Source organism: Egretta garzetta, unplaced genomic scaffold, assembly GCF_000687185.1.
Source record: "Egretta garzetta isolate BGI_Z169 unplaced genomic scaffold, ASM68718v1 scaffold32, whole genome shotgun sequence".
Classification (NCBI taxonomy): Eukaryota; Metazoa; Chordata; class Aves; order Pelecaniformes; family Ardeidae; genus Egretta; species Egretta garzetta.
The window spans coordinates 537,092-559,115 of NW_009259035.1; the positions used below are offsets into that span (position 1 = coordinate 537,092).

General features: G+C 40.9%; 1 protein-coding gene across 1 annotated transcript in view; it reads left to right on the top strand.

Moving 5' to 3' along the window:
* The window catches only part of FBXW7 (F-box and WD repeat domain containing 7), a 169,380-nt gene that overhangs the window by 136,254 nt on the left and 11,102 nt on the right, over window positions 1–22,024 (top strand). Inside the window, 6 exon segments of the mRNA XM_009634828.2 lie at window positions 1,802–1,884; window positions 4,927–5,068; window positions 12,471–12,605; window positions 16,984–17,107; window positions 18,930–19,066; window positions 20,755–20,868. Of these exon segments, the coding sequence (XP_009633123.2) occupies window positions 1,802–1,884; window positions 4,927–5,068; window positions 12,471–12,605; window positions 16,984–17,107; window positions 18,930–19,066; window positions 20,755–20,868 (735 nt within the window).

Here is a 22,024-nt window from a genome sequence, read left to right on the forward strand (position 1 = left end):
CCCTTTTTTTTTTCTAAAACACACTGCAATCTCAATTTTTTCGATAAATAAACGTCGTCTAAAGGAGTTGTGCCTTCCTAGCAACAGATTAAATGTTTACGGGGGTGTTTGCTCGGCGGTGTTTGTTTTTTTCGGTTACACGGATACCTTACCGATGTCTAAATCTTGTCAGTAGACCTCTCTGCTGTAGAGAAAGTTTTATCTTCTTCGTATAGTAAACGACGTTTTTGACTGTGTATTTACGTAGCGCCTTCTGAGATGCTGAAAGTCTGTCTGTGTGGTGGACCCCACGAGAAAGTTCCCTAAAATACCTGGGGGGAAAAAAAAAAAAAACAAACAGGGAAAGAAATGGGTGAAATCATGATTAGGCAACGGGGGCGGTTCTGGCTGAATGCGTGTCTGGTGAGATGCTGTGGAGTGTCCCATGTGAGGCACGGGCAAGAAAACACAGCTACCAGGCAAGCCCTTCTGGTTGCATTGTAGCTGTTGCTGCAAAAATGAGAATAGTTAATCTTCGTTATCTCTCCTTTGTAATCACTAATGCAGCGGAACACAAGATCTTCAGCGACTGTTTTTAGGGAAAGCCATAAAGGTATTTTAAAAGTAAAAAATCCCGACAAAAGTAAGCGGACTGTAAGCTTCAGAGAATCCTGTTGGTTTTTTGTTTTTTTGCTTTTAGGCAGGTAGACTGATACACTGAACGGTTAAATAACTACGTTTTAAGGCAACGTTAAAAAAGATCATATCAGTGGTGTAAGAAAGAGGCTAACTTTCAAACTCTTATCTTAAATACTAAATTTGGAAAAAAAGGGAGCGAACGGTCAAACTAAAGTCTGAATTGTTACACAGGTAGCTTATGCATTTTGCAGCTCCCAGTTGTAAACAGCAGTGAGCATCCTTCTGCTGGCTCAAGTGTTCTGGCGTGTCACATCTTAAAAAGAGAAAAGCAATAAAAAACTCAGAAATGGCATTTGGCACGCGTATGTCTCATTGAGTCCAAAAGCCGGTGGCTAAAGATTACCCAAATACGTAGAAAGTAATCTTTATTTGTCTGACTGGATAAATATGGCTTTCGCTGGTTTCCATCTCTTTGGTAATTTTTGCAGGCTGCCTTCCCCTTTTAGCAGCTGCCCTGCTCATTATTTGGTTTTGATCATATCTAATTGCGGGTGACATTCAAGACCGAGGTTTAGTGGTTTTCATCCTTATTTTTCTTGTAATAATGTCAGTTAATCAGTCAGGTTTACTGCAGTTTTATAAATGTTTTCAATGTCCAACTTTAAAACAAAAGGGTAGACAGAAGAAAAAATATATTTGAATTATCTTTTTTTTTAGGCCCTAAAATGAATATTTGGTTTATAGTGCAGACAGGCTACCTAAAATTTAACCATTTCCACGGGAGACTTAGCAGTGAACCTGAACACAAAGGATGAAGGGGTTTGGTTTAGTTCTTTTCCTCCCCTCCCAGGAGAAGAGAGGGAGAAGAGTTTAGTAAGTAAACGAACACAGAGTTCTGCACACTGCTTTACATTTGAAATTTGGAAATGAAAAGGATGTGATTCCAATAGATTTTGGACCCTAAACTAGCAATAATACATACGTGCGCCTTATAAAACATGTATCAAATATTGTTGAAGCTAGAAACTAAAATGTTGCTTTAAATCATCTTGTGAGTGTCAACTTTGTTGAAATTCGATATTAAAGTAAAAGATAAAAATGCATTAATTTTACAGAAGTACGTGTAAATAAGGCTGGTCATGTAACTAAATCCGTGTTGTTACTCTTTTCCCTCACCTTGCAGATGAAGAGAAAGTTGGACCATGGCTCCGAGGTCCGTTCTTTCTCTCTGGGAAAGAAACCCTGCAAAGTCTCAGAATACACAAGGTAATTAAATGCAATAACAGATCACTGGATCCCGATTCTTGCGTATATCCCGTCTTTCCAATCACTAAGCCTGATTCGCGGCTCCTCTTAATGTTAAAGCCCTGTAAAGAAAAGAAGGGGTGGTATCAGCGTGCGTATATTCCTTAGCTGATTTAAGTTACGTGAACTGAAGATGAGTTTTAACGAAGTAGCCAGACTTGCATTTCTTCAGTTGAGGTTTGTGTTTCATCCTAAATATAGCATGCCCATTTACTTAGAGACTTTCAGAGGGCTGGAGCATTCCTGAGAATAAAATCAATCAGATTTTTAAAAAGGGACATAATGATAAACCCTAAGACTCTTACAAACTGCGATCAAATGTATCACTTTGCTATGGTAACAGGAATGAGAGAATGGAAATTTATGTAGGCAGAGCAGACCATCTGATCTTAACAGGAACACACACGTACTTGTTATCCACAACATGGAATTATTACGGGTTCTAACCTGCTTCCTTACTACTCCTAAATGGTACCAGACCACACAAATAACTGCTGCTGTTCCGGTCAGATGCTTTGTGGGTTCAGGCACTCCTGAACGTGAGGAGCGGTGGTGGAGCAGGGCCCTGGATGGGTGCCTTACAACTGCAGTTCTTACTTTCTTACTGTATAGTTGCCATAACAATTGTGCTCGGATGTCACGCTGCTTCCCATCCTGTTTGCATTTACACCATTCTACGTTTTGTCCCTGTATGATAAGCATCAGCCCTCCCACAAGCGTTGCGCTTGCCTCCCAAAACTGTCCGGGGACGTTACTTCTTCTGAATACACTATAGTAGTGTTCAGTCACCGATGGATCTTTCAGAAGTAACTTACCTTTTATTTCTCTTCCTTTAAGAGGTTTATCAGATGGTGAGCGAAAAGTTAGGACACTGTGGGGAAACAGGTTCCGGGGTTGCTTTCCAGATGTGTCAGCGCTGCAGTGGAGGAAAAGAGGAGATGTCTTGTTGCTGAGAAGCGCATGTTGCAGCTTCCACATCACCCTCAAGTCTCAAGCTGGTAGCTCCTCCAGGTTTCTAAATCAGTCTAATGAAAGAACGCCACCAGTTGGCCACCAGTTCTTCAGGTGACAGACACACTGTTCTCTGCACTCCCGCAAGAGTAAACAGTTCAGCAACACAGAACGTACACTTTTTGTCAAGTGTATCTGTCAGATTCAGGGGAACCGCTAGACTTGTCCAGCTTCCACGGAAACCTGACTGGCTGTTTCAGGGGAATGAAAACATAGAGGAAAAAATTAGGCACAAAGAAAAATCTCATGGTTTAATCTCAGGTCAAAGGCTTTTAGATCCTCTTTTGAATAACTGCTTTTGACTGAGAACCAGTTTACAGCAGAAGAAGTTAAAGTGTAGCTTTTCTACTGGGGCGAGCTCAAGGCTACGGATTGCTCAGGTCCAGTATGAGCCAATTTTAAGAGCCTTATTTTGGACCTTGAATGGTAGGCCTTCTGCTGGATCTCTGCACAGGTGATGAGAATGAGTAAGCTGGAAACCAGATTTTATTTCAAAACTGTGTTCAATTGACATTGCTTGGGTTTTGAGTCGTTATTGGCATAAAAGATTCCTTAAATAACATGCGATCCTCTCTCTCTTAAACTTGTTTGATTAGATTTTATTTAATAGTATTTAGGGAAATGATGCAGTTCTTGTGCCTGCTTGTTTCCATTTTCCCTAGGATCAGACACTCTTTAAAACTGACAGGCCTGATGAACTTTCTTTGTATATCAGGTAAAGCCAGTAAACAAACATCATTAAGAGGATCCTTCATCTGTGAAACAGTATTTTTATATCGGCTTCTGTTTCTGTTATTACTTGGTAAAATTAACAGTTCAAAATAAGCCTGTTCAAACCAATTTTTACTTTTCTTTACCAGTTTGGGTAGATGTTAGGACATGCTATGATTGTCCTTCAGACCAAAGAAGAGTAGAGTAAAACATTTGTAGATCATGATGAGATAACTATTAAAAGGAACTTGCCTTGCATCGTTTGAAGCTATTCCTGTAGCCACTGAAAAGTCAGTAAAACCCCGAAGCTCATACCTACTAAAAAGCTGGATTTATCATAGAGAAAAGCAAAAGGGGTTTTGGAGTCCCACGCTGTATTTAAAATTTTCATGCTTGTGCAAACACTACTGGAGTTCCAAATTTCCTGCTAGGGAATACAACTTTGATATTCTGTGAACGAAGTACTTTACATTATGTTAAAAAAAAAAAAGAAAACCCAGTCAGCTGTATTTCTTTAGACTCCTACAATAGCAGCTTAATCCCAGCTCTTTTAAAGGCTCCATGCCATATGAATGAGCTGGTTTTTAACATGTCAGAGTGAAAAACCCAAACTGTAACTGAGGGGGCACCTTTGGCTCCTTTTTCTCTCTCCACCTCACCCCCCCCCCTTTAATTCCTGCGTGACTCCATCAACACGCAAACTTTAAAATACTGTATAGAGTATTTCCAAGCGCAGTTCCAAACCACTAAGCCACTAAGAGCTGCTTGATACTACTAGCTCTTTGTCAACAAAAAATATTAAGAGCTAAAAATAGCTGTATTTTTTTCTTCTGTTTGGCAATGAAGCAGCACTAGCTCATTGCACGTAGAGGTGAGACTCTGAGCTCTGGCTCCCTGCATCGCCAGTCAGAAGGCACAAACGCAGCCCAGAAGGAAAAGCAGTGCTCTGGCAAGGAAAGGAATATATAAACCTGCATATTTATAGATGGACAACCTGCTGGCCAATTAATGGAGTAGTAATTTTTCAGCCTTGAAAGGTGGTCCCCATTTTCCCCCTAGCTGGAGGATTAGGACTGCAGTGCTAGAAACAGGTGGATTTATGAAAGTGAGGGAACAGACCTCCTGAGTGACAAGCAGAACAATTTTTCACGTTACTGCTTTTGCACGAAGTTGAAGAGTTTAAGTAATAGTTGCAAATTCTGTACGAGAATTTTTTTGTTCTGCAATAGACTTCTCAATTTTCCTTAATGTTTTACATGTCACTTTTTATTTGTATCGTAGTACTACAGGGCTGGTGCCGTGCTCTGCCACACCTACTACTTTTGGGGACCTGAGGGCAGCCAATGGCCAGGGACAGCAACGCCGCCGCATTACATCTGTGCAGCCACCGACGGGCCTTCAGGAATGGCTGAAAATGTTTCAGGTAACCGGTGCTTAGAGACATAAACATCTGAAGCCACTTACCTCCATGATTTAAGTAAAAGGCTGCTTCGGTAGAGGCATCCCTCCTTATACATCCCAGAATGTCTCTGGCATTGATTTTCTGTACTGTTGCAAAAACAAATGGGCATCAACTTTGAAGAATTTTCGTTCCCCGTTTCGGCTAGTTACTGTAGAGATTCACAAAAAAATAGCTGCTTTCTCTGGTTTCTTAATAAAATAACCCTTCCTGTTTGATGCTTTCACATTTTCTGCAAAGCCTGTCCAACATGTAACAGCTGCCTCCGTGGCCTCGAGCTAACTCGAGATGTTTTCACTTGGAGACTGGTAAGCGATAGTGCACGGTTTGCTTACGTGCAGGTATAGCACTACATTTGTCATAAGTCTGGTGCCTTCTAAGAATAGAAGGAGAAGTTCAGCAGAAGTAGATCAAAAGGAAACTCAATGTGTATTTTTACTGATCTTTGTATAGTGAACACAACGTCAGCCAGTACACGTGTACACAATTGAATGGGGGGGGTGGGAGAGGTTTTCTGTATCTTTCCAACAGCTTTCAGCAATGCCTAAAACTTAATCTGACAAAAGAAAAGGTGTGAAGGACCGTGCTGTGCACCGCTTGCACAGGTCGAAACTGAAATCTGCATGGACACACCAGTCTGGTAGCACCCAAGCCAACTGTGTGAATGTTAATACAAACACAGCTTGGGGCAGGCCTCTGCTCCATGGAGATCTCATTAGTGTAGTTTTGCTCTGTATTCGTAAGAAGTGGGGATGAGTCCTAGTCATTGATTGAAAAATGGAAATGTTATGTCTCCCTATCTTGATTAATAAACTGGTGGTTCTAAAAACGTTTTCAAAAGGCGTAAGTAACTAATGCAGGCATTGTTTCAATTACCGTAGCAGGCAAGGGTAGAAGAGCAATATTGTAGATACAGCAGCGAGCATACAATTTTGCAGGCAGAAGCGTGCTTTTGGCTTGATTCATGCTGCCACCTAATACCATTGATCTCAATCACTGTCAGGTCTGAACATTAAAATAATAATGTAGAACTCCTTCCCTCTTTATTTTTACACATTTATAATCTGCTTAAAACAGTAGAAGCTCGGAATTAAGATATTCTGGTACACATCATTCAGTTTCTTAAAAATATTTACATTTAATTATTATGGTGTATCTTTTTTGAGACTGTTCGTAGAAATATGCCTTTTTAACCCCTAAGAATCGTATTTGAATGGTACTTTGTATGTATGATAATGTAATACTACATTGCATTTTAACATTTTGTAATGTTAAAGCCTTTGTACTAACAAAAGCTGTTTTGTTATCTACAATGTACAGTGTGTATTTCCTCACGTAAGATTGCTAGTTATCAATAGCTACATATTTTTTAAAAAAGATTATGAAAGGCTGAAATGTTTGAGAGAGTGGTGCAAACATGCTTGACAGTAAAATCAATGCTGTCGGCTGTTTGGTCAGGATAAGGAAAAGAAGTCTGTAAGCCCAAGGAAATTTTGCCTGTAGTTAAGTTGTTGTTATCTTAGGGTCCCAAATTTGGGGTTAGTAATGTAGAAAACCATGCTTTAATAAATACATAATTAGATGCTCTCGACTTTTCAGAATAGTTAGTTGCAGTACCAAATTCCTAAATACTGATCTATACTCTTGAGAGAGAGAGAGGCCTCTCTCTCATAACTGGAGATCATCGAGTAGCACTTACTGATCACTTCTGTCACTGGCAGTTTTTATTGTATTCACAAAAGGGAGTCCCTTATTTTAGGACCAAAAGCTCTCAGAGTCACGTAGCTGTGTTGCAGTGTTACGTCTCCTTGGCTAATGCCAAGCCACCTCATTTTCTCTGTGCTTATTTTCCATGTGAGTTTTATGAAAGGGGAAAGCCTTAAACAGTCAAATGATAAAAGCACATTCTTAAAGTAATGGGAGAGATAGCTCTGCCCAAAGGGCAGAATTAAGTGGCACGTGTAGCATCGTTCTTGCAATACCAAGTTATTCCTGTACAGAAAGGAAATTGGAGAGCTTTCTTCTTTATGTACTGTATGCCTGCTAAGCCTGCTTGATTAGCACTATCTTACTTTATATGAAAATATATTTCCAATTAATTTTAAAGCTAAATTTCCAGGGGCACGTTAGCTGGGCATATGTACCGTTCCAAGGTAGAACTGTCCTTTGGCATAGGAGCTGGCAGTAACAAGTGATGCTCAGTTATTTTGAGGTCTGTCACCTATACATTGGCCTTCAGTCATTCTCCTGTGTTACCTTTTCAAATTAAAAAGCAAGACCAGTCTTCAAACACTAAGAAAACTTAAGATGGCCTTTAAAGGTTCTTTTAAATTTATTATTTATATGTTATTGCTGCTGTTATGTTTTATAGTTGATCTAAGCCTTTTATTGTGAAAGTGACAAAAAACTAATGCAGAAAGGAAAAACAGTTGGAAGTGTAGTTGCACTTTCCCTTCAAAAATGAAGATGTATATTGATTTCAATGAAATGTTAGTCTGGAAAGAAAAATAGAAAAGCGTTTTAATAGGTTCAAATAATTTAATTTCTTAAAGGCCTATTTATTTTTCCTGTTTTGCAGTGGCTCTTGGCTTCAGCTCTTTTTAATATTCACAGTTGGATTTTTAAAACTCAGTGCCCAAGTGTATCTTTACAAGATTTTTTTCTTTTACAGGAAATTTTATTTTATTAGAAGCAGGATATGTTTTTTTTAAGTTACCAAATTGTGTGCCATAAGATAAAAAAAATCAGCCGCATGCTAAGTTCAGTCAGAGATGGTACTGCTTTAAAAATTATTAAGTTCTTTCTCTCTTCATTCTTCCTACTTCACATACTTACAGTGTTGGGTTTTATTTAAGTAATGTGATAAAAAATTTGCATTTTCTTGGAATATTGATGTTGAAAAGTTTTTCCATGCACAGTAAGTACAGGCAGTCACTTTGAGTAACTGGTGAATGCTGTTATTTTTCCTAAAAGTGGAAGCATTTTTTTCTCAGCAGTTTAGATAGTGTCCAAAATGCTTTTGCCATTTCTGGCTGGCAAGAGTGCTGTTCCTTTGCTTTTACATAAATAGCTGGCTAAGCCACCTAAATTGAAATTACTTATCATTCTCCGATTCTTATTCTTCTGAAGATGCTCATGAATGCATAAAAGTGCAACTCAGTAGTCCACCACCTCTTCTGTGAAGCAGGAGGTGAAGATTGTATCATAACCAATACTGCAGTGATTCCTGCTCTATATCTTGGTCAAGGGTTTGGTGTTCCTGCGCAACCCCTACGCACAGAACAGGAGAGATCTGCACCACAGCTACACACCCCTTTTGGCTCTGTCACTGTTGCCATTTTGCTTCAGAGGAAAAGTGCAGCCTTAAAGCAGACCTCCCGATCGTCCCAGTTTATTTCCCATTGGTTTGGGTCTCAGGGCAGTTTTGATACCAATAAACTGGACTCCTTTCAGAAGAAACTCTGCGGGGATGTAAGGGTCTGAACCAGTCGCTGCTCCTCTAGACGGGTTCACATCACATGTGGTGCAGGTGTTCAGCCCAGGGGACCAGACCAGGTCTTAGAGATGGGTTGGTGTGGGGGCTTCAGCACCAGCTGCTCCCAAACCCCTCCTGTTGTGACAAACTACTTGCCGATGTAGAGGGTGTTTCTGTCAGTGGATTTTGCTTATGTGCTATTTTGATCCAGACCGACACATGCCTTTGAGGTGGAGGACGGCAGGGTTCTCCGTAACTGGTCGAAGAGTCAGATGGAAGCAGGCTCCAGAAGAGCCCTTCCCGCAGGTCTCTGTAATGACAGACCTCCATTAACACAACTCGGTAACGGAGAACAGCACCCTGAAATTAAACCCTTTAAAATAGCTGTCCTGAATATACTTATAATAGAAAAAGGACGTAATTGCTACGAACGGTAATTGTACAGATTGGAGCTAGCAGATGAGAGCTGTGTGATAGAAAAGTGTAGATCATGGAAGAGTAGAGGTGCAGAAACAGAAGACGATAAAAGGATCGGTGGCAGGTCAGACAGGAGGGATGAGGTGGAAGTTGTAGAAGCAGCGAAGATGTCGTTTATATTGATTATAAAGCTGTTCTGTATGCCTGAAAAAGAAAGGAAAGGCGTTTAAACGTGATAGAAAAGGGGAAAAAGAAGGAGGATAGTTCTCAGGTAGGTAGTGCCACGGTTGCAGCAACTGCATTACTGAATGAGGAAGTGGTATGAGCCAGCCAAAAGGCCTTGGCTGACAAATCAACACCTCCCTGAGGAAACGGAAGAGGGGGGATGTTTGGTTGGAAATCTTGGATCGTTCAAAGAGCAGTATCAGCAGTCCCTGCTGGCTTTCCAAGGGGTATGTGAATGAATCCTGGAGTTACTTTACTAAGGGAACCCCTGCCCACAATAAAAGCTTTATTTTAATTTTACATTAAAACTAAACTTAAGTTTCAAAGACAAGGAAAATAAATTAAACAAATACATTTTAAAGATAAAGTATATTCTTTACAAGGATCTTCAATTTGAAAGGAAATTGGCTGGTAGAAATCCAAGGTATCTGGACGCTACACGTGTCTCAGAAGTCTCTGGTCATCTACAGTGTTTGCAACTCTGCAAACTGTTTGGCATGCATTTACTTTTTTTCTTCTGTTCTGAGACATTTGTTTGCTGTTGTTTCTCACCAAAGCCACAAACTTACTTCATACCCTCTCTGCTCAATGTGCTACATCCAATTTTTTTGCAAACACATCAAGCTGTGGGGCCCAGAAACAGTAATTTACTAGTCTTGCCTTCGTTAACGCAAACAGTTGTGTTCATCTGGCAAGGCTTCATCCCAATTTTCCATGCCAAACATTTCCCTGAGAGACCCCTTACTGACTATAGCTGGAGGTTTGTTTGCTTAAGTGAAAGACTAAGGGGACAATGTCCTAGAGAAAATATTTTGTAGCAGCTGATCGCTTAAAAAGAGCCTGAGGAAGCTGCCTGTAGCCATCCCCTAATGATGAATGGACAGATGAAAGAGGGTACTGCATTTATTCATTAGCATCTCTTTCCCATTCTTGAATCTTTTCCCTTTTCTGTTCAGATCTGTATTGTATTTTAAAACCAGAAATGTCTAAATGTAAGGGAGTTGCAGATTAAGATAGTGTACAGTGAAATTAGTAATCAGTAACGTGTTCGGAACTGGTAGCAATGTTTGTCACAGCAAGAAACAATGCTCTTCAGGTTGAGTTGTTCTAATTTAATAAATGGAACTGCTTATAAATTAAGGGTAGACTGACCTTGGAATTTTATATTATAAGGAAGTAGTACAGGTATTACTTTCCCTTTTTTTAAATTCTCCTAAATTCAAACACGGCTGACAGGTGAAATTAAAGATTGCAAACGTTTGTACCTAACACCAGCTAAGCTCTGGGTTAATGGAACAAATAGCATTTAGAAAGTTGGGGAGATAAACAGCTCTTCAGTGCATGATTTATGGAGAACAGCTCTGTGATGCAAATGTTCCTATTGAAAGAAATTTATAATAAAAGCTGTTTCTAACAGCGCTGCTGCAATTTACGCTGAGACATTCTTGTTTCTTTGTAATATTCTGAGGTACTGGGTACGAGACACAGAAACCCTCATCTCATATGGTGACAATCTACGCACACACACACAGAGGGACGGGGAATACTTTCTTGCCAGCTTAGACCACCTTACCCATTGCCGACAGTGCGTGGAAAGGCTCAGGTCATAGGAACCTCCTTCCCCTCCTTGATTAGGGTAGGCTGCCCAGGATCTGCCACGGGTTCGCTGTGGAGCAAGAGCACGTAACCGGGGTGAGCGAGCTGCTGCGCGCCGCCTGCTTGCTCACGCCTGTCCCGGCAGGTCCTTGCTTCGTAATTAAGGCAGCTCCAAGCTGCTCGTGCTGCCCTGATGGAATGGGGTCACCTGAAAGTCAGGTGGGTCATCCTGTGGGTAAACGATACTCTTCTGGACAGTCTTAAGTATTTTGACGTTTTAATTAGGGAGAAATGATGCAACATGATCATCTTTCTACACCCGGTAAAGTTGGGTATTTATCTGCTTTGCATTCGCTTTCAAAACTTCCACCTTCTCCTTCACTTGCCTCGTTGTTCAGCAGAAACTTCACAATATACAAGCATTGTAGTGTTGCGGAGACCGGAGTTAATTGTCAGAATCAAATCCAGAGAACAGAAATTTAGAGCATGAGTAATAAAGGTCCTGAGATACATGGCAGATTAATACAGAAATCTTAATTGTAAGGTATCTTGCCTTTTTTTTTTTTTTCATTTCAGTTAGCCTCTTACCATGACTGTAATATCATTTGTGCGTGCTAATTTACTTGTAAATGTCGCTCTAGAAGACATTCAAGAATATGAATGCGAATCTGCTCTCAAGAACTGTGATGTCTCATTTTCTCTCCTCTCCAAGGCTTTATTCATGCTCTAATTCTGTTGCTAAATCAGTTAGTGGTGGCTGTTGTTTTTTTTCCTGTAGAAATTATTTTTTTCTTTAAATTGTTTTCACATAACAAATCAAAACTGTTTGATGAGCACAGATGAGTTTAAGACATGCTTTTCAGATGTGCAATATATTCAGTTATTAGGTTTTTTTCTACAAATGATGCTGCTAATCTGCTATGCTCTCAGATGAGTGCCTTATTAAAATCTTCAAATTTTATGGTGCCCATTAGTAAAAATGTGAAGTAAGAAAATTACCAATCAGAATTCCCTGTTTATTCAAGTGTAAATTGATACTTACAAAATACACATTGGTGTATAGCCAGGATTCTGAAATTACAGCATTGTCACTTAGGGACATACCGTAGTAACAAGCAGGCAGTAAGGTGAGGGACTTCCCAGAAAAGTTTCTTCCTTTCCTTTCCTTTCCTCCCATTTCATTTCGAGTTTTTGGTCTACCAGATGAAACGTAAAGGTTAAAAGTTATCACCTCACTTGAATGCACAATGGAGGAAGGCGGAGAGGGGAGCGTGTTCTGTTGCAACCCCTTCATTGTCAGTAATGTCTGTGTAGATTTCATGAACTTCGAAAGAAGCTTAATTAATTTAATTATTATTATTAAATATTATTATCTATTTAATTGCTAATCGGTATGTGTGTGTATAACAAATCCTTTCGTAGCTTATGAATCAATGTAGTAATTTTCAATATTTTGTGTTGATTAACTTCTCATTTTTGTGTAATTAGCATGAGCATTTATCTTGCTGGCTTTTTATATGCTCTTTATGTGCTTGTATTTAGCTCAGCAAGGAAACTTAACTTGCCTTATTGGCAAAGCAACGACACTTACTAATATAAACCAAACCAGCGTACTAAACTGAGCTTCTGTCCCTTTCCCTTTTTTTCTTGCAGAGCTGGAGTGGACCAGAGAAATTACTTGCTTTAGATGAGCTGATTGACAGTTGTGAACCAACCCAAGTAAAACACATGATGCAAGTGATAGAGCCCCAGTTTCAAAGAGACTTCATTTCCTTGCTCCCAAAAGAGGTGAGAAATACAGGTTAATACTGGACTGTGCAGTGCATCAAGCTGCCACCTTTTAAAAACTTCCATGCCGATGACGGGATTCGGTTTTGCCAACGTGGTGATGTAAAGGGATGTTAGAGGTCCACAATTTGGTACGCTGCCATAACATGGCTACTGTAATTTCAGATTAACATACATTTATCTCTTGATAGGCATTTAGATACCTGGAAATACAGATAACTCCGTTAAACAAAATCCCAGTAGCTTTAAAAATATCTTTCTATCTTAATACACACACAAATTTCCTCTGGATGCCGAACCTTCCTGTACATTATTCTGTAGGGATAAGCGTTATTGTTTAATGCTTGAGTGGTGGGGGGTTTGTAAATATTATCTTTGTATTTATTCTAAACAAACTGATCCGTAAAACCTCTACCAAAAAACCCAAAAGTAAACCCAGAAAAGCCCTTTTTGCTGAGGATAAAGCCAAACCCTAATTAAGCAGATATCTTACAGTAAATCCTTTACTGCAAATCAGATCACGTTGTATCAGGTTAAAGGGAAACGAAGATTTAGATTTCAGCGTGTGTGCTTTTCAGCGTGTGTAACTAAACGCTGTCCGCAGGAAGAGTAGGTCTGGATGTCCTCACAGCTGGAACGTAAGGGTGGGTATGAAAGATTGCAAACCCGGTTTGCTGCCATTATTAAAGCCATGTATTTTAATTCGTTTAGAAACAGTGCTTCTGACCTTGGGTGGTTTTTAGGGAACTGGAAATTGTTTTGTTATATGGGATGGGGAGGAATTATCTTTTCTTTTGCCAGATCTACCACATGTTGGGTTTTCCATGTGAAAATTTTCATGGGGGCTGAAGTCTCCATAGGTCTTCAGTTACTAACACATTACACAGCAAGTTCTTAAAAGATACTCTGGTGCTAGTATTTGGCTGCTGCATTTGACATGGTCTTACTACCTGAAGACTGTTCTGTATCTCTGTTTCTTGATGGTTTTTTCTGGCGTGCTTCCTGGTTTTGAATACTTAGATGTTACAAGACCCTTCTTTCCTTTCATCTAGCGTCATAGCTTCATGAGTCAGGAGGTGTCACAGCCTTCCCTTGCTGGGTAGCATTTGTAAGGGTTGGAAGCCACTTAGGCATGAGTATTCGCTTAGTAGACCTGACACGAGGTGAGTATTTACAGAAGCACTTCCAGTGGCAGCCGCCTTCACAAGGGGAGGAGAAGAGTTTAGTAAGACCTCCACATGGTTGCTGTGTTTCTAAAGAAGCTGCCCCAAGCAGCCTTAGTCCAGAGGCGCAGGAGGGCAGCAAGACTTTATAGTTTGACACTTTGTCACTCCTACACCTATTAAACTTGGAAATGTAATACGGAACTGGTAATAGTAACTCACAGCTCAGTTGTCTTTGTGTGATTTAGGGGCAAAACTAATCCGAGTACAACCAGTGGTTTAGTTACGCTGTAACTAAGGATGATGTTACTATTCCAGTTTTAGCGATTTCTTCACAGAAGAGATACTCTATTTAGCTGTAAAACTTTCTTTCTTATTTATGTTTCTTGACTGCATTGTAAGCTACTTGCGTTTAGTTTGTTCAATTTATTTTTAAGTGTTCTTGCCTCTTGAAACCAGAATATTGCCAAGCGCCCAGCTTCATGAAAGGCTGACCTCAACAGTGAAGCTGGATGAAATAATATCAGCTTCCTAACCCCCAGTCACTGTCGCCAAAAGTAACCCAAGTTAAACAAAAAAACCCATTGAGCTAACTCCACCATCTCCTCTCCTTTTTGAAGATCGTTCTTCACCCAGCTCTCCTAAGCGATGCTGTCCCCAGCCACTTAGGCTGGCTGCAGTGGGGGGTGACGAATGGAGCTGCGGGGCAAGATTAAGGTGTTTGGGTCAGTAGTTCTGTCAGCGGGCTTCCCTGTCGAAGCCAGCATCCTGGGAAAACACGCTCTCCTGAGTTGTCGCTCCGCATTAACATCTGTGGTTATCTCCAGTGCTGTGGGATGCAATGCGGTGATTTTCTTACCTAACCAGAACAAGAAGGCGATGTGGACAGGAGGCCTTTTCTTCAAAAATGTTTTCAGCAATGCAAAGACAGTAACTTAATAGCTGAATAGCCAAGAAAATGTTTGCTTTCCTCCTGAGGAAGCATGCAGTCAGACAATTAATACTCCTGTTTTCTTGCTGAGACTTTAGAAATGAAATTACTTGAAATTATTGAAATTACTTGTTTGTGAAAAACAGGTCTAGAAAGCAACAGATGAGGAGTTTTGCTGAAATCAGCCAAAGAAATTTGGTTGGTGCCATGTGTGTGAGTGAAGAAAAAGGCGAGAGGTTGCTTCTTGTTGGGTATTATTAATGCTACAGTGGAGAGTAGTCACAGTGGGGTCCAAGGTCAGATCTTTGCTACCAGAAGTTTCCTTAGAACTAGATCCATGAGTGGAGACAGAGGGAAATCATCTTTTACGCAATGCTAATCTTAAAGTCAACCATGGGCTGTGTTGACCCTTGATGACTATTTAGGTAAGTATAGTCTAAAATAAATGTCACCCATACGTAACCTGTTATAGAATCAGTTGGCTTGCAGGTTTTAATTAACAGGATCTTAGCAAGCGTCCATATCTGTATAGACAGGACAAATGATATTAAACAAACTCTGCTGTTGGTTAAGGAACATCCCGCAGAAACGGAAAGGACCTCTTTTACGTTTGAATCTTGCCGCATGCAGGACTATCTGATGGGTGCTAGCAAGCAGCGCTGCTTGTACATACCAGGAATTAAGACAGAAAGGCTAAAAGGATGGGTACCGTTGTCGCTCTTGGAATAGAGCGCCTTACACCAGACCCTAAATGCCGATTGCCTGAGCAGGGACAGAAGGAAGCTCCCTCAGCTTTATGGCCTGGGGTGCATCCGGGATCTAATGCTTTCAGACACGGGTTCCTCAAACGCAGAGCCCTACGTGCTCAACGTGAGCTGCAGGCAATGCCTTGCAAACAAGGTGCGCGTGCAGTCAAAATGCAATCAGTTCTAAGCGTACTGATTCTTTATTTCCTGCTCAGTCACTGGCTGGTCTAGATTACTGGAAGTCAACGTTTCTCACATAGTAACGCCAAAAATCTGCTGAGGTCAACAGCCTACGGTTATGACTTCCTTACTGAATTTCAGTCTGCGCTGCTTTGAAGGGCAGATTCTATTTATATACATCATAACTCCGGCTAAAAACTACACAAAAAACCCTAAACACAAAAAGATGCGTGAAGCAGAAGTAAAAGTAGATGATCCGATTTCCCTGACAACTTTTGCATCCTATTAGTTACTGACAAAGACCTCACTGTTTCAGCATGTAAGTAGTTTTCTGCATCACTTTTTAGCAGTATTGTTCTTTCTGCAGAGTTTTTAGCCATGGAAGGGGGCTTTCCTACCTATTTTACTTCTATTTCCCGTGGCTGGGGAGATGCATCGTTGCTTGGTCATCATACCCTTAAGGATAGCTGTCCCTGTATTTTGGATGGAGGTTTAGACGCCTCTGTCCCTGCTTAAGACTTCAGTGCATCGGAAGATATTTGTGGAGATCTGAGGGGTTTTGTCGTGCTCGTTGTGTGGCTTAGCTCAGTCACCTGAGGTCTGTATTTTCCCAGTATCTCCCAGCCTTTTATTTTGTCACGTGAAAAAGTTTGCCTTCTCTTTATCCTCTGGCGCTTACTGGGATTTCCCATATGGTTTTGGTAATGCGCTGCGTGCAGTATCGAAGTTGAGGGTTCCGATCCTCCTGCATCCCAGCCCGTAAAACTCCCTGTACCGCCGCTGAGGAGTGTGTTTGCATTCTAATCGGGAAACGAGCGATAGGTACGCTCCATTCCCTACAGCTGCAGAACGCTTTTGAATCCAAGTGCACGGAGCATTTGCTTTTTCTGGATTCAGGCTTTACCGAGTGATGTTCCTCATCACAACGTACTTTCCCATTTGCTCACAGGGTGAGCGTTGTGTTTCCTAGTCAAACCCTCAGAATAACTTTTGATGTCCTTGTTAGCTAAAATAACACAGGCCTAGTTGTTTTAGTAATAATTTTGTTAACGGTTCAAAGTAATGTGGATTACATATTTAAAAAGATAATCGTGATTTCAGCTGATGCCTACTCTCTTGCAAATACAAGAATCGGTTCTGACGTGACGTCTATGGATTCAGTTACTTAAGATGACTGTTAGACTTTGATGTGCCCGCTGGAATAAACTGTAGCTCTGTTAAGCGTCTGAGATTGTTTAATAATTTATTGTTTCAATTTTCTGTATTTCAGCCCCTGATGCATGATAATACTTTGAGGTACTTCACTTTTCCTTTCACAAGCAATGCAGGGAATACACTGCCTTCCTCTTTTTTTACAGCTGGCACTGTACGTGCTGTCATTCCTGGAACCCAGGGACCTTCTGCAGGCAGCCCAGACATGCCGTTACTGGAGAATTCTGGCTGAAGATAATCTTCTCTGGAGAGAGAAATGCAAAGAGGAGGGTAAGGCTGAAGCAAAAAGATGGATGTAATGGTCAAAGTGTTGCTGTCGTAAAAAGTGCAGTTCATTTACATAATAAGCTTAAAGTGTTATGAAGGCAATTCGGGTGACTTCTTTAGATTTACTGCGAGTGATGCTTTGAGCTGCGCAGTCTGTACCTCTTGAAAGTAAGAAGCAGAAATCATCCACAGAATACTAGAAATGAAACCAGAGTTAAGTTTGAACGTCCTACTTACAAAGTGTATCGGGTGTATGTTTTTAAAATACAATTATTTTTGCTTTTTAAGGGTTATTTTTCTTCAGAATACAACCAAAGCAGATAAGAGCTGAGATGTAAAAATGACAGGAGTATAGTCCTGCAGTTTGTAAATAACAGAGGAAAAACTGTTTCAGTGGATGGGTAGAAGGGACGCTGTCATCTCACATCATTTCTAGGAAAATTAACAGAGAAATAGCACGTGGTAGGGGGAGGAGGTGCTGACTTGATTGCTTAGAGAGGGACACACAATCCTTGAGCCTCATGGATGCGCCTCCTTGTGCCAGATCAAGAAGGGAAAGCAGCCACGTATTTGACCAGGTAAAGAGCATAAGGTTTTATTTTTAAGGAGAATTATATGTCCAAGGAGTCTGTTCTGGGGGGCAGAGCACGTGTGTGTGCTTTCAGAGCAGTATCCCCCCTGGACAGGGGCACGCAGGGGATCTGTCCAGGCTGCCTTGGAGGATGGAGAGAAGAACTTGTGAGAGGTCGATGCAAAGGCTTTAAACAACACAACAACGTGAATGGAGTTGGTCATTTCTGATGGCACCGAACTTAATTAGTTTTCTTTTGCAGAGGAAACCAGGTGTTTTAACTTCTTAAATCTTCTGTAAAGATTCTCCTCTTACAAATTTGAGTGAACATGCCTTAAGGGGACAGAATGAGAAAAAAGAAGGTTGAGAGGAGAATGAGCCTGCATTTGCGAGCTTAAAAGTAAACATAAATATGGCCGGGCATGAGAGCACAGACAAGTATTGCAGACTGCTTAGACTTCGTGAGGTGCTCGGTAATACGAAGGAGCAGTTAATTCCAGACTTGCAGGTAGAGACACCAGAGAAGGAGCTAAAAGGCAGAAGAGTGAAGTCCATGTACTGGCAGCAGACAAGACTCTTGCTAGTAATGAGATGCGGTGGAGAGAGGAGCTGCATAGAAAAGAGAGATGGGTGAGAGAATTGTAAAAAAAAAATAAAGTGTCTGTAGTAGCAAGGCTAAAACAAAGCACGACCGCTTCAGTGTCATTTCGGAAGGGGTACAGCTATACTTACACTCCAGCCAGGGGGGGACAATGCCAAAAGCACACAGCCTTTTGAATCAAGAGAAGAATTAAAAGCTTGCAACTATCAAGAGTCACAGTGAACTTCAAGGTAATGAGGACGGGTGATTGGGGAGGAGGGCCACAGACAGAAAGGTTTTGCTTTTTGAAGGGTTCCAAAATGAGCGTACGAGTGGTTGTGGAGTTTGTTGGACGATAATCTGCTGCGTTGCCTCAGAGAGGGCGATTCAGAACAAGCCAGCAGGTTGCCAGCGAGGAATGATGACCTAGAGCGTTTTCAGCCATGATTACGGTAGTGCTTACGCTAAAACGACAAGGAAAGCTGCGGTATGAAGCGCTGAGGAGCAGGGCAGCACCACTGACACAATGCAAATATAGGCATGTGGGGGGTTGTTGGGTCCATGCAGTATTTAATGTCGGAGGTCACTGTAAAGGCTTGGGAGGGAAAGGAGTTGTTTTACTCGGAGTGGCCTCATCTCTCCCCCTCCCCCCCTTTCTTAAAAATTCATTTTAGGGATTGATGAACCGTTACATATCAAGAGGAGGAAAGTAATAAAACCAGGCTTTATACACAGTCCATGGAAAAGCGCCTACATTAGACAACACAGGATTGATACCAACTGGCGGCGAGGGGAACTTAAATCGCCCAAGGTGAGTCTGCGAGCTGTGTGCGTGGTGCCATGAACAAAGCAGGAGCAACTCGTAGGTTTTTGTTCTTTTCCTTCGGACAAGCCAGACCATCCATGCAGAAAAAGCAATGTATTGTTACAGGGGGGAAAAAAAAAAATTGTATTTTAGCTTACCCTGCCTGGGTTTAAATTAATTTCTGAGCACCATATTAGCAAATCAGAATGTGATTCTTCATACAGCAGAATTCTTGCACTGCTGTTCTAAAAATTCTTCTGCAGTTTTGTGGATTCCCATAAATATGCCAGTCTCCTTGAGGCAGGTAATCTCAGAAACTTGGTTGAAAATACTTACATTTAAAATTAAATGTACACACACATATATAATATATATAAATACATATATGTGTATGTATTTGTAGAGCTGGGCCATGTCGCAACATAAAAATACTCTGCAACTATTCCATGATCATTTCATGCTTTATTTTTATACATATTCTTCTAAACTGAGCAGCAATAACTTCATTCCATGTTAAGATTTTTCTTTCTGGTTTTTAATACTGAAATTCTTTAATGACATTGATAGGTTATCACTGCATCTTTTCCAATATGACGATAGGAAGCAATACTTCAAACCTTCTGTAAAATAAAATAGCCACTGTCTAATCAAACCTGGTATTGAACACACAGTCAGAAACATGAAGGAACCCGATATTCACAGCTTTTTAAGGTTTTAAGGCAATTTGCCTGATTTCTTGATTACAGTACAACAAAATAATAAAAATGAGAACAAAAAAATTCCCATGGAAAACCTATGGCTATACCCTGCTGTTTATTTGGCCATGACTTACGTACATCTCTGGCAACGGCTGGGCATTTCTTGCCTTGATACACCACATCAAGTTATCTTGGAATTATTATTAAGATTACAGCCTCGGGCGTTATTCAAATGCCCGTTTCATTTCGATGAACATCTTGAAAAGTGTTCGGATATCTTAACTAAAAACCTCTTCACCCTGTGTATTCTGGTAAGGATATTTTTGCCATATTGCAGGAAAATATACTGGACTCTGTTTTTTCCCAAATCAAGCATTGGCAGTCCCACCTCTATAAAGCAATGCTCCAGTCCACGTCTCCAGCACATGAAATGATGCCTTTTGTTTTGTATTTAACGGAGTTAACGGTTTTCTAGTTTTCTGACTTTGGTGCTGCCTGGCATTTAATAGATTACAATGCTTGGCTGGTAAGGAAAAAAAAAAAAGATACAGTCAGCCTTGACCACCGAAATACAAATATGCAGCAAATAATACAACCCTGTCCTTTTTGTTCAAGATTGAAACAATTCTTAAAAGGTAAAAGTGACTCAACTAAAAAACAGAGAGAGAGAATAAAAGTGCAGAGGAATTGAGCAATGTCCAGTTATTAATTCAGCCTACTTTTATTAGTGATTTTTTCCCTTTTAGGAGGCTTACGACGACTGCAGTGTGCTTGCTAAGCAATGCAGTGTCTCTCCGTGGAAGAAGGAAAATACCTTCTTTGGTCCCAGCTGGCGGTAAATTAGACTTGACACGCGGGATTAAGGGGCCGCGTTATTATTGAAGCAACTCTAGCATTTCATAATTTATGAATCAGAAGAGCACTTTGTTTCTCCTGCTTCTCTCTAATCTCCTGCGTTAAACTGCGACTCTACGTCTTTATGTTCTTTATCGTCAGGTGCTCAAAGGCCACGATGACCACGTGATCACATGCCTCCAGTTCTGCGGGAACCGAATAGTGAGCGGCTCCGACGACAACACGCTGAAAGTGTGGTCCGCGGTTACCGGCAAGGTAAGTCGGCTGTGTTGCTGAATGCCTTGGGAGGTGAGCTGCGGGCAGGGCGCTGGCACCTCACAACTGCTGCTGTGCCATCAGAGCGCGCGGCGGGGCGGTCCTCAGTGCCGCCTGGTGCAAGAATTGGAGAAAGTAGCGGTAAACATTTGGGTCATCTTTTCCTACACAGAAACTCATCTCGTTCCAAAAAGTCACCTTGATGTGAAATTGCAATGCTGCTCATGTTACCGTGGGCATACATCCCTGTTCTCTTGGCAATTCTGCTATTCTTGGGGAGTCGTTTGTGACATGGATTCTAAAGAATTTGGACAGATCTGTTACTTTATCTTCCGTAAGGCTTAATTTAGCCTGCTTTTACCCCTCAGATCTCCCTTTCTCACTTGTCTTCCAGCATTCTTTCTGTTGTTTGCAAGTTATGAACCAGGGCGTTCATTTCACTGGCTCTGATTTCAAATACAGAGTTTGTTTTTCTTTCTAAGCTACGATATTGCTGCCACCAAAAAGAAAAAAAAAAAAAGTAACTTGCTTTAGGTTTAAATATTTCCTATTAAATTAGATCCAGCTCAGGCAAGAATTTAATAAGCTTCAATAATTTAATTTTGGCTTAGAGAAGCAAAACAATATGTGCAATCAAAAAGACAGTACTGAGCGTTTCACTCATGTGAGAACATCGCAGCTACTCGGCACACAGATTATTTTTTTTTGTTGTTGTTGTCGTTTTAAGGTGACCGACGGACTGACTGTGCTCCAGGGATGTCGAAAAGGCCTCAGGGAAACAGTACTTTCTCCTTCTAGACTAGTGTTGCGTGTGCTTAGCTTTGGTTTAATGAGAGAGGGGTGAACAACAGGACAGCTATTGAGGACAGCGTGTTTAAGATGTAAAAGGTAGCCACTTCGTAATGTTGAAGCTGACTGTATTAAGCATCTGTCTTTGATCGCCTTGATAGGATTGTAAATACTACCAGGGGGAAGAATAAAATTCAAAGCAGTAGGGAGCCTCACCCTGCCTCTGTTGGCTTCCCTACAACAAACTGCCCAGTGAAGGAACCCATACAGCAATTTATGGTTTTTTAATTGAAAAGGGCAGCCTAAACTGAAACGAAAGGACAGGACAAGGGGTAATGGTTTTAAACTGAAGCAGGGTAGGTTTAGA